The sequence below is a fragment of the Mandrillus leucophaeus genome, unplaced genomic scaffold (assembly GCF_000951045.1).
Source record: "Mandrillus leucophaeus isolate KB7577 unplaced genomic scaffold, Mleu.le_1.0 Scaffold13, whole genome shotgun sequence".
NCBI lineage: Eukaryota > Metazoa > Chordata > Mammalia > Primates > Cercopithecidae > Mandrillus > Mandrillus leucophaeus.
Window position 1 is genome coordinate 348,446 of NW_012101254.1, and position 18,506 is coordinate 366,951.

The following is an 18,506-nucleotide window of genomic DNA, read 5'->3' on the forward strand; positions in this document are numbered from 1 at the left end:
TCCATTTCTCAGTACATGTCTTTGGGGAGACATCTTATTGGAGAAGGAATTCCGGAGCCCTGATTTACAGCTGTCTCACCTGCACAGAGGTATGGGAGCTTCCTCTACACTGAGCTCTGTGGGGAGAGAGGGGCAGGGAGGATGATGGCTGCCACAGTGGGTGTATCATTTTCACCTCTCCAAGAAACTGGATGAAGCAAGCAACCCTCCAACAAAAATGGCATGGTTCCTGCTGCCTCTGCTCCCTAGACAGAGCAAGGTTTTCTCCCTTTGAGTGCTCAGATAACACCAGCACCTTGCATTCAGCTTTCACCACTACTCATTTGCTTGTCAGAGGAGGTATTTTCTCTCCATTTTACAGATGAGGAATCGAAGGCTGGGGGAAGGTAAATGACTCACCCAAGACTCACACAGTGAGTGTGACAGCTAGGTTAGTACTCTCTGGTCAATGATCTGGCCATGATTCCAGCCTACTTGAGCCTACATGGGAACTGGAGTCAGAATTTGCTTTGCTTCTAGATCCAAGCGGTTTTAATCTGCAAGTGGGAGGGGGATGCACTTCCCAAAGGACCTTGGGAAAAGGGGCTTTTGAAAGATCACCCTGTGCACCCAGTATCCCCCTGCTCAGGGTCACTTTCCAAGAATCCCAAGTGGTTGCTCCAACTTTGGACCTCTTTTTTTGAAAGCACAAAGCCCTGATGCTTACAGGGAGAGAAAACCTTCATGGGAGATAATTGCGCCTTAATTTTTTAAAGGATATCTTTAAAGTTAAATTTAGACCAGCTCAGCTTTCCTTCCATTAAGCAGTAAAAGTTACCAGGCACCTGCAGGCAGGCATAGAAACACCCTGCAGGGTTGGCTGAACGCGGCCTTGGCCCTCAGTGGCCAGGCAGATGAACCTCGGGGTTGGGGCAGCAGCACTGACGGCACCCTGGGATCCCAGCGCTGGCTGTGGTAGGACAAGTACCTTGAGGGTGGGACCTCGGCTTGAGCGCCATGTGCAGCCCCCGCGATGAGCGGGAAAGTCCTCCCAGGCACAGCGCCGCCTGGCGCGAGCCGGCTCTTGGGTCCCAGCTGGCAGCTGGGGGTGGCGGGCATCCCAAGTGCACCGCTCCCCCCACGCCTTGCCCCAACCCACGATGGTCTGGGAGCTGCACCCAGGGCTCGGCGCGGGCGGTCCCGCAACAGCACCGAGCGCTTCGGTCGCCGGGCGGCAGTAGCGCCCCCTCTCAGAGCCCCGCTCACTCCCACCTGGGCTCGCTCCGAGTCGGCCTGTCTGTCGGGCCCGCCCTCCCGGCTCACTCCCTCCGCCCTCGTGCTCCTCCCGGGGTGCTTGGCACAGCCTCGGATTCCTCCCTCTCGCTGCTCGAGTCAGTTTCCCTATCGGCGGCGGCGGCAGCAGCCGCGGTGGCGGCGTGGGGAACATCTCGGCAGCCACCGCGCTTCTCGCGCTGGAGCGGGTGTCCAGCTTGGCTGCCCTCGGTCCTTCCCTGCCACGTTTCGGGTCGCCCCGCGTCCCCCACCCAGGCTAGCTTCTCTTCAAAGTGGAAAGGGCGCCTTGCAGGATCCCGCCGCCCCTCCACCCGGATCCTAGGTCTGGCGCTCCCCAGAGCGAGGCGCTCGCCAGGACTCCTGCCCCGCCAACCCTGACCGCCGGGGGGTGCCCCAGGGACGTAGCGCCGCGGAGAGGAAGCGGCAAAGGGGACCATGCGGCGCCTGACTCGTCGCCTGGTTCTGCCAGTCTTCGGGGTGCTCTGGATCACGGTGCTGCTGTTCTTCTGGGTAACCAAGAGGAAGTTGGAGGTGCCGACGGGACCTGAAGTGCAGACCCCCAAGGTAGGCGGCTTGGCGGCTCTCTGGCGCGGAGTCCGCGTGCAGGGTTTCCGGGCTCCCGGGAAACCAGGGCGAGGGTCTGGGTGCTGAGAGCAGGTAACAGCCGCCGGATGTGACTACCATGTGATGTCTCTGGATTTTAAAACGCTCGGGGGCATCTCCGGACCCGCGGTGTGCGTAAGTGGCAGTGGGGTGTGGGTGGTGGGCGCGCGCTCGCCTGCGGAGCGGAGCTCCCAACTTGAGCTGCGCGCGAGGGTCCCGGGGCGGAGAGGGCGCTGCCGACTGGCGGCCCAGGGACTGGCGATCTCTGGGCGCTGCCAGAGAGTCGCCGGCGGTTGGGTGAGGCGGCACGGCCGGCCGGTGCTAGCGCCCGGGCGAAGTGCAGCGGCTGCGCTGACCTCCTTCCCGCAGCTGCCAGGCCCGACCTGGGGAGGCCGGAGGCCGGGTGCGCCGCGCCGCGCCTGTGCGTTGCGGGCGAGCGCCTTGCAGCCTCCTGGGCGGCTGCCACCCCTGTTCTCTAACTGTTTCGACCGTCTCAGTGGCAGTGGAAGTTGAATGTGCCCAGAACACCACGAAAGAACCTGTAAAAACAGACTCCTTGGTATTGGCGGGGAGTTGAGGAAATGGCAATCCAAGTGGGTTTTCCAACTCCTGCCCAGTCAGTTCCTGTGAGGGAGCCAGAAGGTTCCCCCTATAGGTTCACTCTTACCTTCGGATTCAGAGCCCTGTAGGGGCAAAAGAAAAACTTCCCCAGGGCTCTCTGAAGATTCACTGGAAATCAGTTGACAAAAGGCAGATCAATAGGCGGAAAGGCATAGTAATTTATTTGATCATAGTTTTTCGTGACATGGGAGCCTTCAGTTTTCTCTTCACAGATTTGGCCCGGGGACACCGAAGGGGGATTTCCTGGCCAGCCAGGCAATCTTTATAAACTGGGTCCAGTACAGTCGTCTAGGGGTCTGGGCAAAAGCCTTGGAGGAGCTTACGGTCGGAAATGGGAGACTGAAAAACAGGAAGATGTGGGCGGGAGGTGGAGTCTCCTTAGTTAAGTACGGTACAGAGCGCCTACTGTGTGCCAGGTGCATAGTAGGTGCCTTCCTCGTAAGTAGTTGTAGGAGTTGGGTGGTAATATGCTTGTTTCATAGATCAGGAAAACAGGTTCAGGGTCTTTAAGTCACTTACCTTAAGTCGTTCTACTGGTTTGAACGCTAACCTCCACGCTCAGGGTTTCCAGTATATCAAGTTGCCTCTCGGTTTCCCCTTTTTAACAAAGTCTTTTAGCACTTATGTTCTGGAATCTTGCCAATGCTCAGTCGATTGCAACAAGCATTTATTTAGCACCTATTGTGTGCTCAGGCAGTGTGTTAGGTGCTATGGGTAGAGAGAGAGAGAATTTATTCTCCAGGGGGAGAGGAGTTCATTGCACCAGGGTGTGAGGTGTGCACAGGGCTAAGATGGTTCAGTGCACTGGGTGTCATGGGAGCCCGAGGGCTCCTTGGAGGAGGAGGACATAACAGAGCTGAGTTGAGAAGGATAAACAGGTTTGTCAGTAGATAGAAAGGGCATTCCAGGTAGAGGTTAACTGCACGAAACAGGCTCAGAGGAATGACACAGCACGTTGTATGAGTGTGGCATAATTTGAGCACCAAGTGTGTGAAGGTTGGAGGGATAAAGTCTAGAGAGGTGTGTAGGGGCTGGGTGGAGTAGGATCTTGTGGATGTGAGGACCCCTAGAGAGGATCAGGCAGGGAGGTGGAGAGGCCAGATCGATGCCTTCAAACTGCCTTTATAGCACCAGATCACTTTTCTCACGCAGCCCCTGACCATAGATCTGGAGAGCTTTTCTTCTTTTTCCCTAGGTGGTTCTGCTCCCTGTGATGTAGTTAATGATGCCTGCAGAGACATGAACTTTCTCTGTTTTGCTTTGACCCTCATTACCTTAAGCTTGCTTATTCTTAGTTTACACCAGGGATCTGGGATGACAGATCTGTTTCCTTCTTTGTGCACTCTTTGTCCCTCCTCCTCTCCTGCCTCTTCTTATCCTGGCGTGTGCTCAGCACACATTTATCACAGGCAGCTGTATGCCAGGCTCTGTGCTGGGTTTGGGGGCTGCTGTGCTGAGCACGCTGTGTCCCTGTCCTTTGACATGGAGATAGGGGGCCACTTAAGTTCCTGGACGAGGCAGAATTACAAACAAATGAGTGGTACTTTGAGGTGGAGAGTGGTTTAGTAGCAGGATTCAGGACATCATACTGTGCAGTCACAAAAGAGGAGATTCTCTAGTTTTGAACCGGTTGCCCTTTTTCTTAACATCTTATTCCTTCTTTTCCTCATTTTCTGTATCCTTCTATAACCATGAATTTTTATAGACTTAGAAAATCTTGACGCCTTTTACTATCAGGTGTCTTCTTTTTGTTGTTGTTGTTAGTGTTTTTCTCTTTCCTGTTTTCCCCCTGTATGTGTGGCTTTGTGTGTCTACATATACGTATTGTGCGTATTTGTGGATGTATTTTGTGTCTGGTGGATGAACGTCACTCTGTATCTTATAGTGTGTATGTACCTGAGAAGACAGGAAGAAAGACAGAGACTCCTTAGGTAACGCCAGAACAGTTTTATTTCCTGTGACTGATGTAGACAGGAAATGTGTATGACATGTCCAAAGGAGCACAGTGGTACCAAAACCCGACTGCATGTCAGAATCACCTGGAGAGCTCCATCAACATGCATATTTTTGGGCTTACTACAGAGATTGTGACTGTCTGAGTTGGGGAGAAGGTTCTAGAATTACTGTTTTTACCAGGGCTGCATGTGATTCTGAAGCAGCCTATTGATGGTTGGCATTTGGAAGCTAGATGAAGAATACCAAGTCTGTTGACTGTGGTTGGTTGGCTCCATGTAAATATAGTCAAATGATTTTCTTCTTGAGTGTGCTCATGAACCTAACCCATGTGAGCCTATGTGCGCATATTAAATAACAGCCCTGAGCATTTCTCTTTACAAAGTCACAGACTCCATTTACATATATTAATTCATTTAATACTCACAACAACTACCCAAGGGAGACAAGAGAGTACTTTTATGCAGATGACATTAAGGAGGTGAAAAATTTGGCCCAAGCTAACCAGGCTGTCCAAGTGGCAGCATCAGGACAAGAATGGAATGGGATCCCTCCTGAAACTGCCCACTGCTTGCTTTTTCCATGCCGGTAAACCCAGAGACTGCCTGAATTGACAGCAGGAACTCCCCCACCCACTTCCCAGAGCTCCCATGGCTCATCCCTAGATCCTCACCCTTAGAGAGCTCCAACGGGGGTTGTGTAAGGGAGGTTCTAAGGCAGGAGTTACTGCAGAGGGACATCACCCCTGCCCTTGGAAGGCACCATGTGGGGCACAGGAAGCTCCCCTCACTGGAGGGAGCACACCCTGATGAGGAGAGTCCCTGTGATGGGGGGTTGCAGAGGCGTAGGTTTAGGAGGCATTTGCCAGTGCAGAGATTGTTTCTTCAACAGTAGGAATTCGGATGGGACTTCTATCCATCATAGGGGAAAAAAATGGTTTTTGAGCGAGTTCCGTGCTCTAGGTTTTCCTAGCGTGTAATCATGGGGACAGGTCTTTGCCTTGGACATGCTGAAGCTTTGGAGAGGTTTTCTTCCTGCTCAGGCCTCTAGGCATCTTCCCAGCGTGGGTGAGGGAGTCAGCTTTTCTTCCAAAGCAGAGGAGTGGGCTCCCTTCCCTTGAATATACTCAGAGAAGTCTGGAAAGGTGTAGAGATGGGAGAGAGCTGTATTAAGGGCTCCTGGCCTGGGGACCACCTGACCCTTAGATTCTGTGGAGCAGATTGCCTTCAGAGAAGCAAGTTCTGGTTCTGGGCCATCAGGCCATTGTTCTCTTTTCCTCATGGTCTTAGGAAATGTCTCCATTCACCTAATGACAGGATCTCCAAAGTGGGCAGGATGAAATGAAATCTCTGGTTGCTGGGCCCCAGTGCAGGGGAAGTGAAGAAGGCATGCTACACTCCTGGTTTAAGGAAATTTATTGGATTTTTTTCTTAGTTTCAAGAAGGGCTCGTTCTTTCTATTAATAGCTCAAGTAAAGAGTTCTTTAAATTTGACTTTTTAATGTTAATTTCATTCTTTTACTGCCTCCCCCCCCCCCAATTATCCAGCAAAGTTCTAATTTCTAACTGAAAAATCATGTAACAAATTCAGTGTTTTAATTCAGACTGTATTTGAATGGTAAATAGTATGCCACTTAAAAGTAGCTGAAAAATGTTTTAATTTCTTCTCCCCCTATCATTCATTTGCCATTTGGAGAATCATACAATAACTGACTACAATTTTAAAAATATCAGCAAATTTGTCTCTTATTTCCAAGAAACTAAATATAGTCCAGGTGCTTAGGGCTTAGTAAAAGCAAAAGAATTGTAGGCCTGAGGGTAATTTTCGAGGAAGGTATTGGAAATGTAAAGGCTTTGAATAAAATGCCTCTGGCCCATGTAAGTGTATTGGTGCTGTACTAGAAATATAACAAACACCATTAAAAAACAGCTTGTCTTTCTGTAACATTTGCATCCCACCAATGCCTTAAGTATATGACACTGTTATTTTATTCCTCATTTAGTAGATAATTTCTCCCATTAAAAAAAGTCATGAATTTTAGAGAGAGACCTTATTAATCTACTGATGCTCGGTATGTGCATATTGGACTCTGTCCAGGGAATTTTGTAACCATCCAACGGGTTCTTGTTGCCCACTTCCTAGACAGAGCCGATGTATCAAGACAGGGGAATTGCAATAAAGAGTTTAATTCACGCAGAGCGGCTGAATGGAAGACTGGAGTTTTATTATTACTCAAATCAGTCTCCCTGAAAATTCAGAGACTTGTTTTTTTTTTTTTTTAAGGATAATTTGAGGCCAGAGAGTGGGAAGTATTGATTGGTAGGGTTGGAGATGAAATCATAGGGAGTCGAAGCCATCCTCTTCTTCTGAGTCAGTTCCTGGGTGGGGGCCACAAGACCAGATGGGCCAGGGTGGCGCTAGCTTGATCTACCCAGTGTAGGATCTGAAAAATGTCTCAAGCACCAATCTGAGGTTTCGCAATAGTGATGTTATCCCTAGGAGCAACTGGGGAGGTTTAGAATTTTGTGGCCTCCAGCTGCATGACTTCTAAACCATCATTTCTAATCTTGTGGCTAATTTGTTAGTCCTGCAAAGGCAGTCTGGCCCCCAGGCAGGATGGGGGTTTATTTTGGCAAAGGGCTGTTTTCATTTTTGTTTCAGTGTTCTTCCCAAAGTTAGTGCAGCCTACAACCAGGATTGAACAAAGACAGCTTGGAAGTTAGAAGCAAGATGGAGTCGGTTAGGTCAGCTCTCTTTCGCTGTCCTAATTTTCTCATTGTTATAATTTTTGCAAAGGCAGTTTTGGTGTGACTCTGGCATGACCAGAAGTAGCCCGTGATTAGATGCATGCTCATCCTTTCAGTTGCTGTGCAGGTGCCTGTACAAGGCACTGTGCTTTCTTCCATTCTAAGGCAGTTCGCTGGAGCAGGCGTCTGGGTGGTGTTACACAGCTGGCTCCTGCAGAGGCTCTTGTGAGTGACTGAGAAACATGGAGATAGCAGGTTGGAATCCCAGGTTGTCAAGAAATTGTATGTGGTCACTTTCTAGATGTCAAGAAGCTTTTTCTAAAACAAAAACAAAAACACTGAGCCTCTATCCCATGGGTCTGGTGTGAAATTCACCCTGGGTCATTTTTGGCCTTATTCTGGGTTGTCCCAAGGCCCAGGGGCTTGTGCAGAGTCCAGGCCTCTGGTTGTCAGCACTGAGTCAGTGGTGGCTATGCCATGTCCCAGCTCCCTTTCACTCTCCTAGCCCACTCTCTCCCCCAGGTGCCTGCAGGAGGCCCTATCCCAGGGACCCACAGATGTCTGTTCTAGGGTAATCTCTTTTAGTTAGACTGGGGAGCTCTATGTCTCCCTAACCTTTGTTTCCCAAAGTGACCTGATGTTTTTGGAAAGAAATACCAGGAATTCCTGTCTCAAACTTCCCCAGAGGTACAGAATGATATCTACTCAAATCAGAGAAGACAGAGGGGTGAAGCAGGAAGGGAAGATCCATTAACGGCCCTGTCACAAGCCTCCCCAATCTGTCCAGAGACTAACCTTTTTCAAGGCTGCCCGTTTGGATGTATCATTTAAAAGCGCTAATTTCCACTCATCAGAGGTCATTTATAAACTAAACAGGGACAGAATAAGGCTGCCGTGGGCTGATGCCTGAAGCCCAGTATTCCTGCACAGCCCGGGTTTCATGCCCTCTGATTTTGCCTCCTGCGCCTACATCCTTCACCATGCCTCCCCATCCCAACTTTCTAAAGTGGCCTTGAGACCCAGGAACCAATTTTTGAAGACCTTCATTGCTTGAGCCCTTGTTTCATTTCTAATGTTTGCAGTATTGTCACTCTTCTATAGCATCCCAAAGTCCCCAATGCATTTTTTGGAAAATAATCTGAATTGGAAAGCAGGGCCAGATCCCCAGCTCCTCTCCTGGGGGAGTCTGTGAATCCTGCCATGGCTTTTGAACATTCTACCCCAGAGACCCAGAATCGTAGACTCGCCATCTGTTTGGGGAAGGGAGTCTGGACGTGCCCGTGTCCTCTACCACTGGCTGCAGACCCCTGCCACTTGCCTGCGTTTATCCTGGGCTGGGTGTGAGCCTTTTTCCTCGCAGGGTCCTCAGGGACTCATGCTGCACGCAAGCGGCAGGAGATAGAGTCCCACCTTCTCTTGGTAGCTCCCATCTTGTCAAGATCAAGTGTGTTTTACTCTCTGAGTTTTCTGATAGACATGGCAGCTGGTGCGGCCAGTGGCAGCGCCAGGGATGACTGAGATTCCTCTCTTCCTGGCTCAGTCTCCTTGACTGTGAAATGGGAGCAGCCCACTCTAGAACTATCTGACCCCCACTTCCTTGCCAGCAGTCTGAGTCTTTTCAGGTTAGTTGTGAATAACTCTGAAGTGAGACCTTACGGCTATAAATAATTATACCGCGGATACTCTGTGCCTATTACTTATCTTTTAATTATTTTACCAGAAATGCTAGATTAACCAAAAAATAAATCAGTCTCAGTCCTCAGATGTTGAGCTGATTAAGAAAGAACCCCTTTGGGATACTGAAGAACATGAACACACACATACACCCACAGGCACACACACAGAGGTACTCTGGGGAATTCTGCAGGAGCTCCTGCAATGTGCTGGCTCTGGTATTTTGGTATTTCAGAATAAATGGCCTGATGTGACCTTCTGGGGTGACAGTCTTTGCATTTGGCAGTGGCTGCTGTCATCCCAGGGCCTAATGAGCACTAGAGGCTGACAGAGGGACAGAAAAGGGGACATCTCTGTGGTGTGGGAAGTGTGTGCCACCCAGCGCATCCTCTTTCCTCCTGCTGTTCTGTCCATGCTCCATCCTCCCCTTCACATTCTTCCTCTGTCCCCTGAAAAGCCAGCCTGGCTATACAGCCCCAGGGTCCTGGAACAGGGGCTCCAGTGGTGGCCGGCCCTCTGCCCTCTGCCCCCTGTTCTGTAGGAGCCCAACACTTCCCTGCAGGCCCCAAGGTCAGGAGCAGCCTCCTCTGAGAGCACTGCTCTGGACACAAAGCTAGTTCTTTCCTGAAGGAAGGAGGTTGCCACTCTGGCCTTTCTATCAGCAGGAGCCCTTATCGCTGGGAATACAGAGCCATGTGATCCCCTGCATCCTGGACAATGCTGGTTTCAAGTACAGAGCCTCTTCTGCATACCATTTCCTGGAGACAAGATGAGGCTCTTAAAAAATAATTAAATTCGCCTCATGTCACTTGTCTTCTTAACTGTAAGCACTACAGAGATCTTTCAAGGAAATGCAGGAGAGCAGGGCACACTCACCATGTCCCTGCCCTGGGATTTGAATGCCCAGATGAAGAGAACAACCACCCTGGCTGCCTTCTTCCTAATGATCCTGCAATTGCAACCGATCTGCATGCATGCTAGGCCAGGAGACAGCCTGAAACATCTATAGAACTAGTAGGACCACTCTCTTGACAAGCTCTCTCCAAAGAGGTTAGCTGTCTCTTTTCTCTGTTTGCACTATGGTTTGGAAATAAGGATTTTCTTCCTTAGTTGTCTGGACTGAAGATTTATGTAGCTTCTCTTATTCCTCAGAGAACAGTAATCATTCATGTCCCTCCCACCCCCCATCTCTCAGCCATAGAGACTGGTCCAATCAATATTTATGTGCCCATCTCTCGCAGCTGCAACATGCAGGCATAATAGATGCCAGATTCCTTGATGGCCATTGAAAAATTAACTGGTGCCTGTATTTCAGGCTCATTGTTTCCCAGGATCTCAGGGAGATCAGGCCACGTGGTCTGTGGATTAATTAAGGCACCCAGATAATTGGCTATTAATAGATGGCCAATTGATGGCTGCCAGCTGGGTGCTGAATTGACTAATGTCCTTATGGTGGGCAGGTGGTCTTTATCAGAAGAGGAACTAGCTGAAAGACTCAACTAATTAAAGGGTGAATCAGGAAAAGAAGATAAGAGGTAGGTTCTTTCCCCACCACTTGGTGTGATGTTTTACAGCTTACAAAGCATTTATATTCACAAATGCCTCATTTGATCCTTACTGTGACCTTGTGAGGTGAGTGTTACTATTATTCTCGTTTTCTGAAGTGTGATGAATCTGAGGGTATAGCAGGGTGGGGACTTGGGCAAGCTAGCCTTGCCAGGAAGTGGGCTTCAACTTGCTCTTTTGACTGTCATGCATATGCTATTTCTGTTAGAGCCACGCTCAACTTCAGGTGAGATTTCTTTGCCAGGGAAAATGAAATATATATGTGTATGTTATATGTTTGTTTTCATATGGACAAAAAACTAGTGCACTTGCTGAGAAAAGATGCCCTCCCTCTGTGAAAATACCAGCATTGCTTTTTTTTTTTTTCTTTTTTTCAGTTTTATTTTTTAACTTACAGAAGGGAACTGGAAAAGGGATTAAGGGAGATAGAAAGCTTGTCTCTGGAAGGCCAACAGAGGGTCTGGAGGACTTTGGGTTTTCTTCTAGGAAAGGCCAAGTTTAACCCATGCTTGGGCCAGTCAGGGCCAGTCCACAGGATCACTGCTTTCTGGAGTGGGAAGAGCTGGGACTGTAACAGCAGACTCGGTGGTGTGAGAAGTGGAGAGAGGCTCTCCACTCTTCCCCCTCCCCACAAGTCCCACTATCAGGTAATGACTCTGGCCTTATTACCCAGGAGCCCACGCTGCCCTGCTACCACCTCCCTCCTGGGCCCGCAGGGTTTGCTGGCAGGACAGGAGGCTGTGCTGTTCATTCCTAGGCTGCTCCAAGTTAGAAATCAGCAGGGTTGTGGAGTTAAGACGCAAACTGTTTGAGTCCCTTTCTTAATGAATGTGGTCCTTAAACCATCGGAAGCAATTCCCTTCCAAGAGGAAAAATGTAATTTGAAAGAACCTAACACATCCTATTTGAAATGTAAGACAAGTGCCTGGGGAAATGACTCCAGGAAGTGACTATAGAAGATACCCAATGTCACCTTAATATAGGGTATCCTGCCTGCATCTCTAATGCCGGGGTGTCCTGCCCACGCCTCTAATGTGGGGGGCACCCTGCCATGTCTTGCTGGTTAGCCTTGAAAATTGATGGACAACTCCTCAGTTCTGTCTGGTTGGTGGCCTGCTGGTTCTACCCAGTACAGGGACCAGACTCTTTGTGGAGGATTTGGAGGTTGGGTTTGAGTTATGTCGTTGCTGCCCACGTATATGTTTAAACTTAGGAAAGCATAAGATCAGGAGGCTGCTGATGTCTTCCTGGATTTTTTGTCTGCCGTTCCAGTAAGCTCCTGGGCCCATGGTGGTGTTTTTGTGCATGGCCTAAACAATAAAGTTGGTGCTTTGCTCTAAGATCCCAAGCAGAAACATGACTTTTTTACTCTTGTCCTTTTTCCCCAAGCATGGCAACGTTAAAGGACACTGCATTTTTAAAAACTGTGTGTGGAATAAGAATGAAAAGAAATGTAAACCTAGATGACCCTGATATTTTCCCTCTCCACTTGGAAGCCCTGATGGTTTTCTAATCATTTGCTCAGATCAACTCTCTATAATTCTCCCTGCCTGTCTTAAAACTGAAATTATGATTTCTGCTCCAGATTTTAGCTTTTCTCCTAAAATTGAGTGTATATTTTGGTAAACTTCTTGGCAGTGTCTACTAAAGCTAAACATATGTGTACATCTATGACCCTGCAATTCAACTCCTACATATAAACCCAACAGAAATGCTGTGTATTTTAGGGAATGTCATGCACTTGAATTAGAGTAGGTGAAGTTTTTCTGTCAAGGGCCAGTAAGTATTTTTGTTTTGTTTTGTTTTTTAGGTTATATGGTCTCTGATGTGACTATTCAACTCTGCAGTTGTAGTTTGAAATACAATATGTAAATGAATTAGTGTCACTGTGTTCCAATAAAACTTTATTTATGGAAGCAGATATTTGAATTTCGTGTATTTTTCACATCTCATGAAGTATTCTTCTTTTGGTATTATTTTGAAAGATTTATAAATATAAAATCCATTCTTAGTTTGTAGGATGTACTAGGACAGGTGGCAGGCCAGATTTGACCCACAGCCTGTGTGATTCCATATATATAAAGTACAAGAACAGGCGAAACTCATCTCTGGCATTGTAAGTCAGTTCATGGTTACCTTGGTTGGGGGTACTGACTGGATGGGGACGGGACATTTTGGGGCACTGGCACTGTTCAGTTTCTTGATTGCGGGGCTGGTTACACAGGTGCATTCACCTTGTGAAATTCCTTGAGTACATGTTATTTTCTCTTTGTGCATTCTACTTCAGTAAAAAGTTCAAAAAGAAAGATCTGAACTGACTGTGTGGCTCCTGACTCCAGGTTTTAGCACCTCATTTAGGGTCGGAGCCTAGCAGTTTCCATTCTTTCTATAGCCATTGGCTTCTGTTTCCCAAATAAGTCTTTGGAAAAGGTCTTGGTTTGAAAGTTACCCACGTCTTATTCCCTTTTATAGACAGAGAGACATTTAACAACTGCTATGGCGCAGGCACTAGCTAACCAAAGTATGTGCTGGATCATAGGAAGATGATGGGTCCTAAAGTGGGAAGGCATTCAGGACAATGGGAACTGTGAGTAGGACTTTGGCTGGTATAGTAGCTGCATGGTACATCTGGGATGAAATCTACCTAGAGTTATAGGTAAGAGGTGAAGGTGTGATTGTAGAGAATAGAATTATGTGATGTGAGCTACTGGCTTGTAGAAAACTAGCTTCTTGTTTCTGCATCCAGAAGAACAGGCAGAGAACTGACAAACTGAGCCTGTAGTGTTGGGTGCTTTCTGAGTTAGTCATCTATTCTTTTTAACAACCCTGCATGGCCGGCATTCTTAGCTTGGTTTGTCACATGACGAACACCAAGGCTTAGGGAAGTTTTGTGACATATCCAAGATCATGCTGTTTATAAGCAAACCAGGGATCTAGATTCCATACCAGGTCTGTCTGCCTCCAGAGCACCCAGCCTCTTTCCACTTCCATATGCTCACCCCAAGCTTCCTTCCCTCCCCTCACAGCCACGTTGAGTCTGTAAAAGGCAGGACTTGAATATATTTTTTCCTTTGCAACTTGCCTTTAGAGCTGGGTTCACTGTGCTTGCCAGAGTGAACAGTTTAGATCAGAAATTGTTGAATGAAATAGTCTTACATCAGAAGCTATCTCTTTCGGGATGAGTCATTTTAAAACAATGTTTAAAGAGAAAACTTTACAGTATTTTCAGAGAAATATGTTGTGCTTTCACTGCTATCTGACATCCTCTTATGAATGCTGTCCTGCCACAGATGACTGGGAATGTGTCTGGTCCTAGGGTTAAACTTTAAAAAAGGAAGTCTCCAAAGTATCACATTTTTGAGAGTGTGAAGGTGCTTAAGGAATACCTCAAGACGGATTAAAGAGAGGACAGTGAGGAATTAACCAACAGATGCTGAAAATACAAAGGCCATTGTGGATAGCTAAAAACTGTAGCATCACCCCTCAGAGAGGACTCGTTCTGTGTTTAGCATAACACCACCAATTATTTGGTTGTTTATGCTGAGGAGTTGAAAGCTATCATGTGCCGGGAAAATACTCAGCATGGAGCAGTAATTATGGATCAGCAATTATGGATCAGCTGATAATAAAGGATGTATTGGATTGACTGCTAATTAGATTATTAGCTGCAAAAACAAATACCTGCTATTAACCATAAATAAGCTGCACTTATGATATTTTCTATGTTTTACGCTTACTCCTTTTTATAATGTGCATTTCTTTTCTTTCTGTGCCAAGGCTTCCCATTTTCCCCAGTCATACTGAGCGTATTTGTGGGTCAATAAACATTGAGCCACAATTAAAGTGTTCTTTTTTCCTTCCACTCTCCTGGAGAATGGGGTGGAGAAAACTGACATGCATCGAGCGTCACGTGTAAGGTCCTCGGTGAAGTGTAGTCTGTTTTCTCAGGGAAGAAATAACGGCTCTTTCAAGGCTGGATCCAGGTCTTTCCTACGGGCACAGAGTCTTTGTGAGGGGTAAGATCTCTGTGAAATCAATGCTGCAGTTAATTGCCAAAGAAATGACCATGTTGCTCTTCCTTCTTGTGGCACTTTGAGGTTTGGTCCTTGTTTTTCAAGGTGGCTGGGATGAGTCCTTGGGAGTCTCAGGTGCCTGTATCCCCCACTCCTCACTACCAAAGAGGGCCTCTTCCTATAAGTAGGTTGACTGTGTGTCCCCAGCAGTGTGAGGTGCCAGCTGCTTTTCTGCCCAAGCAGGCCCTGAGTTCTGTGGGTAGGATGATCTGCCAGAGCTCCTGGGCGCACAACAGGATGTCTGGAGAGAGAAGTTGCATCCAGCAGGAGGCTCTGGCTGTGCTCTCAATAAGTGGCACAAGTGACCGTCAAGTGTCCTGCATTCAGTGCTAGCAGAAGACCTGGTTTGTGACCTCTGTTATTCGCCAGGAGTCCATGTAGAAAGAAGAGGCTTCTAGGGGAGAGGTGAGTGTGAGTGCCTTTTAGGAGAAATGCTGGGGGCTTTATCTGCGTCAGTTATTTATTCCTCACAAGCACCCCACAAGGTGGGCAGGCTAAGATTCAGCTACTGCTACCAGTACAGTCATACTCGCCTTTCTCATTAAACAGTGCCTGGGAGGTTGCAGTGAGCCGAGATTGTGCCACTGCACTCCATCCTGGGCAATAGAGGGAGACTCTGTCTCAAAAACAAACAAACAAACAAACAAACAAAAACAAAAAAAACAGTGCCTGAACCACGCTAATTGTTAACATTTTCTTTTTTCAATATTATCCCTGGATGGTGTATCGATTACCTTTATTTTTACCAGTGAAGGACTTGAGCTTCCTAAACGTCCAATATATTGCCCAACACAACAAGGGTGACATGATTTGGGGAGGAAATCCAACCTTACAGAACAACGCCTGGTAAATATAAATTCAGTTGTCAAACGTTTATCCCCATGTATCTGTGCAAAGATTCTCTTCTTCCCCTCAGCCTCACTTTCCACTTTGACTCAAAAGAGAAAACACAGCTATCCATTTTGCAGTTCCTCCCATCATGAATAAGTGGTGGAACTAAGACAGGACATAGGATGCTAGAGCCCTGGTGGGAGTACCACTGGGGCAGTTGGCAAGCGAGAAAGATGGGTGAACTCCTTGGTTTCCTCCTTTGAGTGCCTATCAAGCGTGGGGAGACAGAGTGGGCAAAATCACCTGTCCTAGGCCACTGGATCAGGTTCATCTGAACATCCTGCAAACCCATATAGGGCGTTGCTGTGTGGGAAGCCCTGTGTAGGAAGCAGGGGTGAATCCTGAGGGAGTGTGGAGTGTGTAGCAGCAGCTCTCTGCTGGCCCCTCCCTCACCACTTCTGATTCCCGAACACTGTGTTCCTCTTAGATGTATTGCTGTATTACCGGAAAGATACAACTGTGTCTCTGGGGAGGCTGTTTAATGGAAGGAACTGCAAGATGGATAGCTGTCTTTTCTCTCTTTTGAGTCAAAGTGGAATGTGAGGCCAAGGGGAAGAAGAGAATCTTTACCGGGGTACATGGGGATAAAAGTTTGAGACAATTGCTTTAGCTCAGAAAACTGTGTTCAGCCACAGTTTAATCTCATCCTTAAAGCTGTTTCACTAAAATAGGAACCTGTTATTCCACAGGGCTGCTTATTAGAAGAAGAAGGATTTAGGGAGGTCTTTTAAAGTCATTTTAGTGATTTTTTTGAAAGAAGCATTTGCCGGAATCCACTCGTCCCCAAAGCATCTGTTGTTTTAGGAGCATAACACTAGTGGAAGCATAACAGGAAGGGAAAGCCAGCGTCAGGGTAGGAGATAGGCTAACTGAGCAACCCACTTTTATTTAGTCAGTATAGGATGCCTGTCGTGGGTTCTATGCTGTTTTGGGCACCATAGACCAGGTAGCCCATGGGTCAAATGCAACCCCCACTTTCTCCACTGTTTTTGTATGGCCTCTGAGCTAAGAATGGTTTTTATATTTTTAAATGGTCAGAGAAAAACTCCAAAGAAAAATAATATTTCATGACACATGAAAATTATTAATACGTGAAATTCAGACTCCATGGTTCATCAATAAAGTTTTATTGGAGCACAGTAACACTCATTCCTTCACGAATTGTCTATGGTTGCTTTTATGCCACAATGGCCAAGTTGAATAGTTGTGATGGAGACTGTGTGGCCCACAAAACTTAGATCTTTACAATGGAAATAGAAAATATTTTGTGTATTTTTTATAGAAAACAAAAATTTATAGAAAATGTTTGCACACCCCTGACCTTTTGTTTCTCAGTGTGGCTCATGGGCCAGAAGGGTTAGTGTCCCTTATAATTCATTAGAAATGCAGAATCTCACTCCATTTCAGACCTACTGATTCCAAGTCTGCATTTAGTAAGATCCCCAGGTGATGTGTGTGCAATTAAAGTTTGAGAAGCCTGCATTAGATGATGTGCTTGCTCGTGAAAAGCCTGTGTGAATCGTACTCCACAAGACCAGCTCTGCATTTGGTGCCACTTGTCCTTATTTTCTTGGAGTTACATGCGATTCCAAGCTCCCATTCCCCTATGTGGGGATGGAGATTCCTCTTCTACTCACGGCTTCACAGCGATTCCGGAAGCTTCCTCCACTCCAGGTAATGTGGGAAGAGCTTGTAGTCTTCCAGCTATTACCATCATGACTGTTTCGTCATTGACTATGCTCTTCACGTTCTGCTGATCCCGGGCTAGTGGCTTCCCTGTGGTACCCGGAGCCCCCTGTGTCCAGCAGCTGGCCTTCCTAGGAGCATCACACAGCCATTTTAATTGGGCTCTGCTACCTTCTGGGACACCTACGACTCTCAGGACTGGCTGTGTTCCATTCTCCTTCCAAGCTGGAGGAATTCTCTCTCTCTCTAGTCCTCAAAGGCATTGCCCTTTTTTTTCCCCACCCCCTGGGCTATTCATTCTTTCAAATAACACTGGCTTTTGTAAATGATAGAAGATGGCCTATTTCCTGGTATCTCTGCTTTGGGCTTAGGAATACGATCTTCCTGGAAGCCAGGGAGCATTTGGATCTTGGTTATCTGCTGAGGTCAGGGGTTGGGGCAGGGCCGAGGCGGGAGTGGGAGGTAGATGGAAGTGAGAACAAGTGCAAACAAATATCCTATTATCCTAGCACCTCTACACCATGTTATGATGCAGTTGAGGGGACACAACTAACACCATCTAGGACAGTACTGAATCTGGGATATCTTCCTGTAGAACAGGAGACAGGTTCTGTGGGAGCTTGGAGAAAGAGAGATTATTGGGCGGCAGTGGACAGAGAGGTGTCTTCCTAAGGTGGCAGGACTCAGTATGAGTGACTAGAGATGAATGGAAACCAGGAGTGGGCCAGATTGAGGAAAAGTTCAAAAATAAAGCCATTTGCTTATTTTTGTTCTAAGACCAGAGGGTGTAGGATTTCCCCAGTTGGGAATATTATACTCCACTCACTGGGTACTTTTTCAGTAAATGTTTTGGGTTTAAGGATTTTAATTGTCTATAGTATGTTCATTGCTCTTAAAGAGGCAATTCAGTGAAATTTGAACTTGGCATTCCCTTTCTCTTACCCTTCTGGCCTAAATGAGAGTAGCTGTGTATGTTCTGTATTTCTCACCAGGCTTGAGTCTGGCTTTTCTTGACCACCTGTTTTCAATTTTAATTTGTGTAGCTGCTGTTAGACAAATTACCTGTGGGGAAGTCATCTTGCCTGTCTAGATTCCTTACAGATGAAGCCTTGGCAGGGCCATGGCCAAAGTCACTTAGAATTCCCTTGGACGGGCATGCTGGGCATCCCAAGTTCAGAAGGTCTGAGTCCATGCACATTGGTTGGAGAAAGCGAACCGTGAAGACATCCCTGCTGGTGTGACCAGGTCCTGGAAGAATTGTTTCTTGTGTATACCAACCAAAGAGGCTGGCAGATCCGCAGAGGTTATTTGAGATGTGTGCTGATCCACTGCACCTCTTTCCAAATTGCTCTCTTAGGAAGCTGAAGCAGGAAGGGTCCTAACACAGTGGACATGGAAATATACTCATCATGTACCAAGT

General features: G+C 47.3%; 1 protein-coding gene across 2 annotated transcripts in view; it reads left to right on the plus strand.

Annotated features, from left to right (window-relative positions):
* The first annotated feature begins 1,093 nt into the window (after nucleotides 1–1,093).
* Nucleotides 1,094–18,506, plus strand: part of GALNT14 (polypeptide N-acetylgalactosaminyltransferase 14) — a 237,259-nt gene continuing 219,846 nt past the window's right edge. For both annotated transcript variants that reach the window (XM_011972547.1, XM_011972546.1), the window contains exon 1: nucleotides 1,094–1,836. Coding sequence is in view for 1 of the 2 variants with exons in the window: in XM_011972546.1 (XP_011827936.1) it covers nucleotides 1,708–1,836 (129 nt within the window). In the remaining variant the exon portion in view is untranslated. The remainder of the gene's footprint in view (nucleotides 1,837–18,506) is intronic.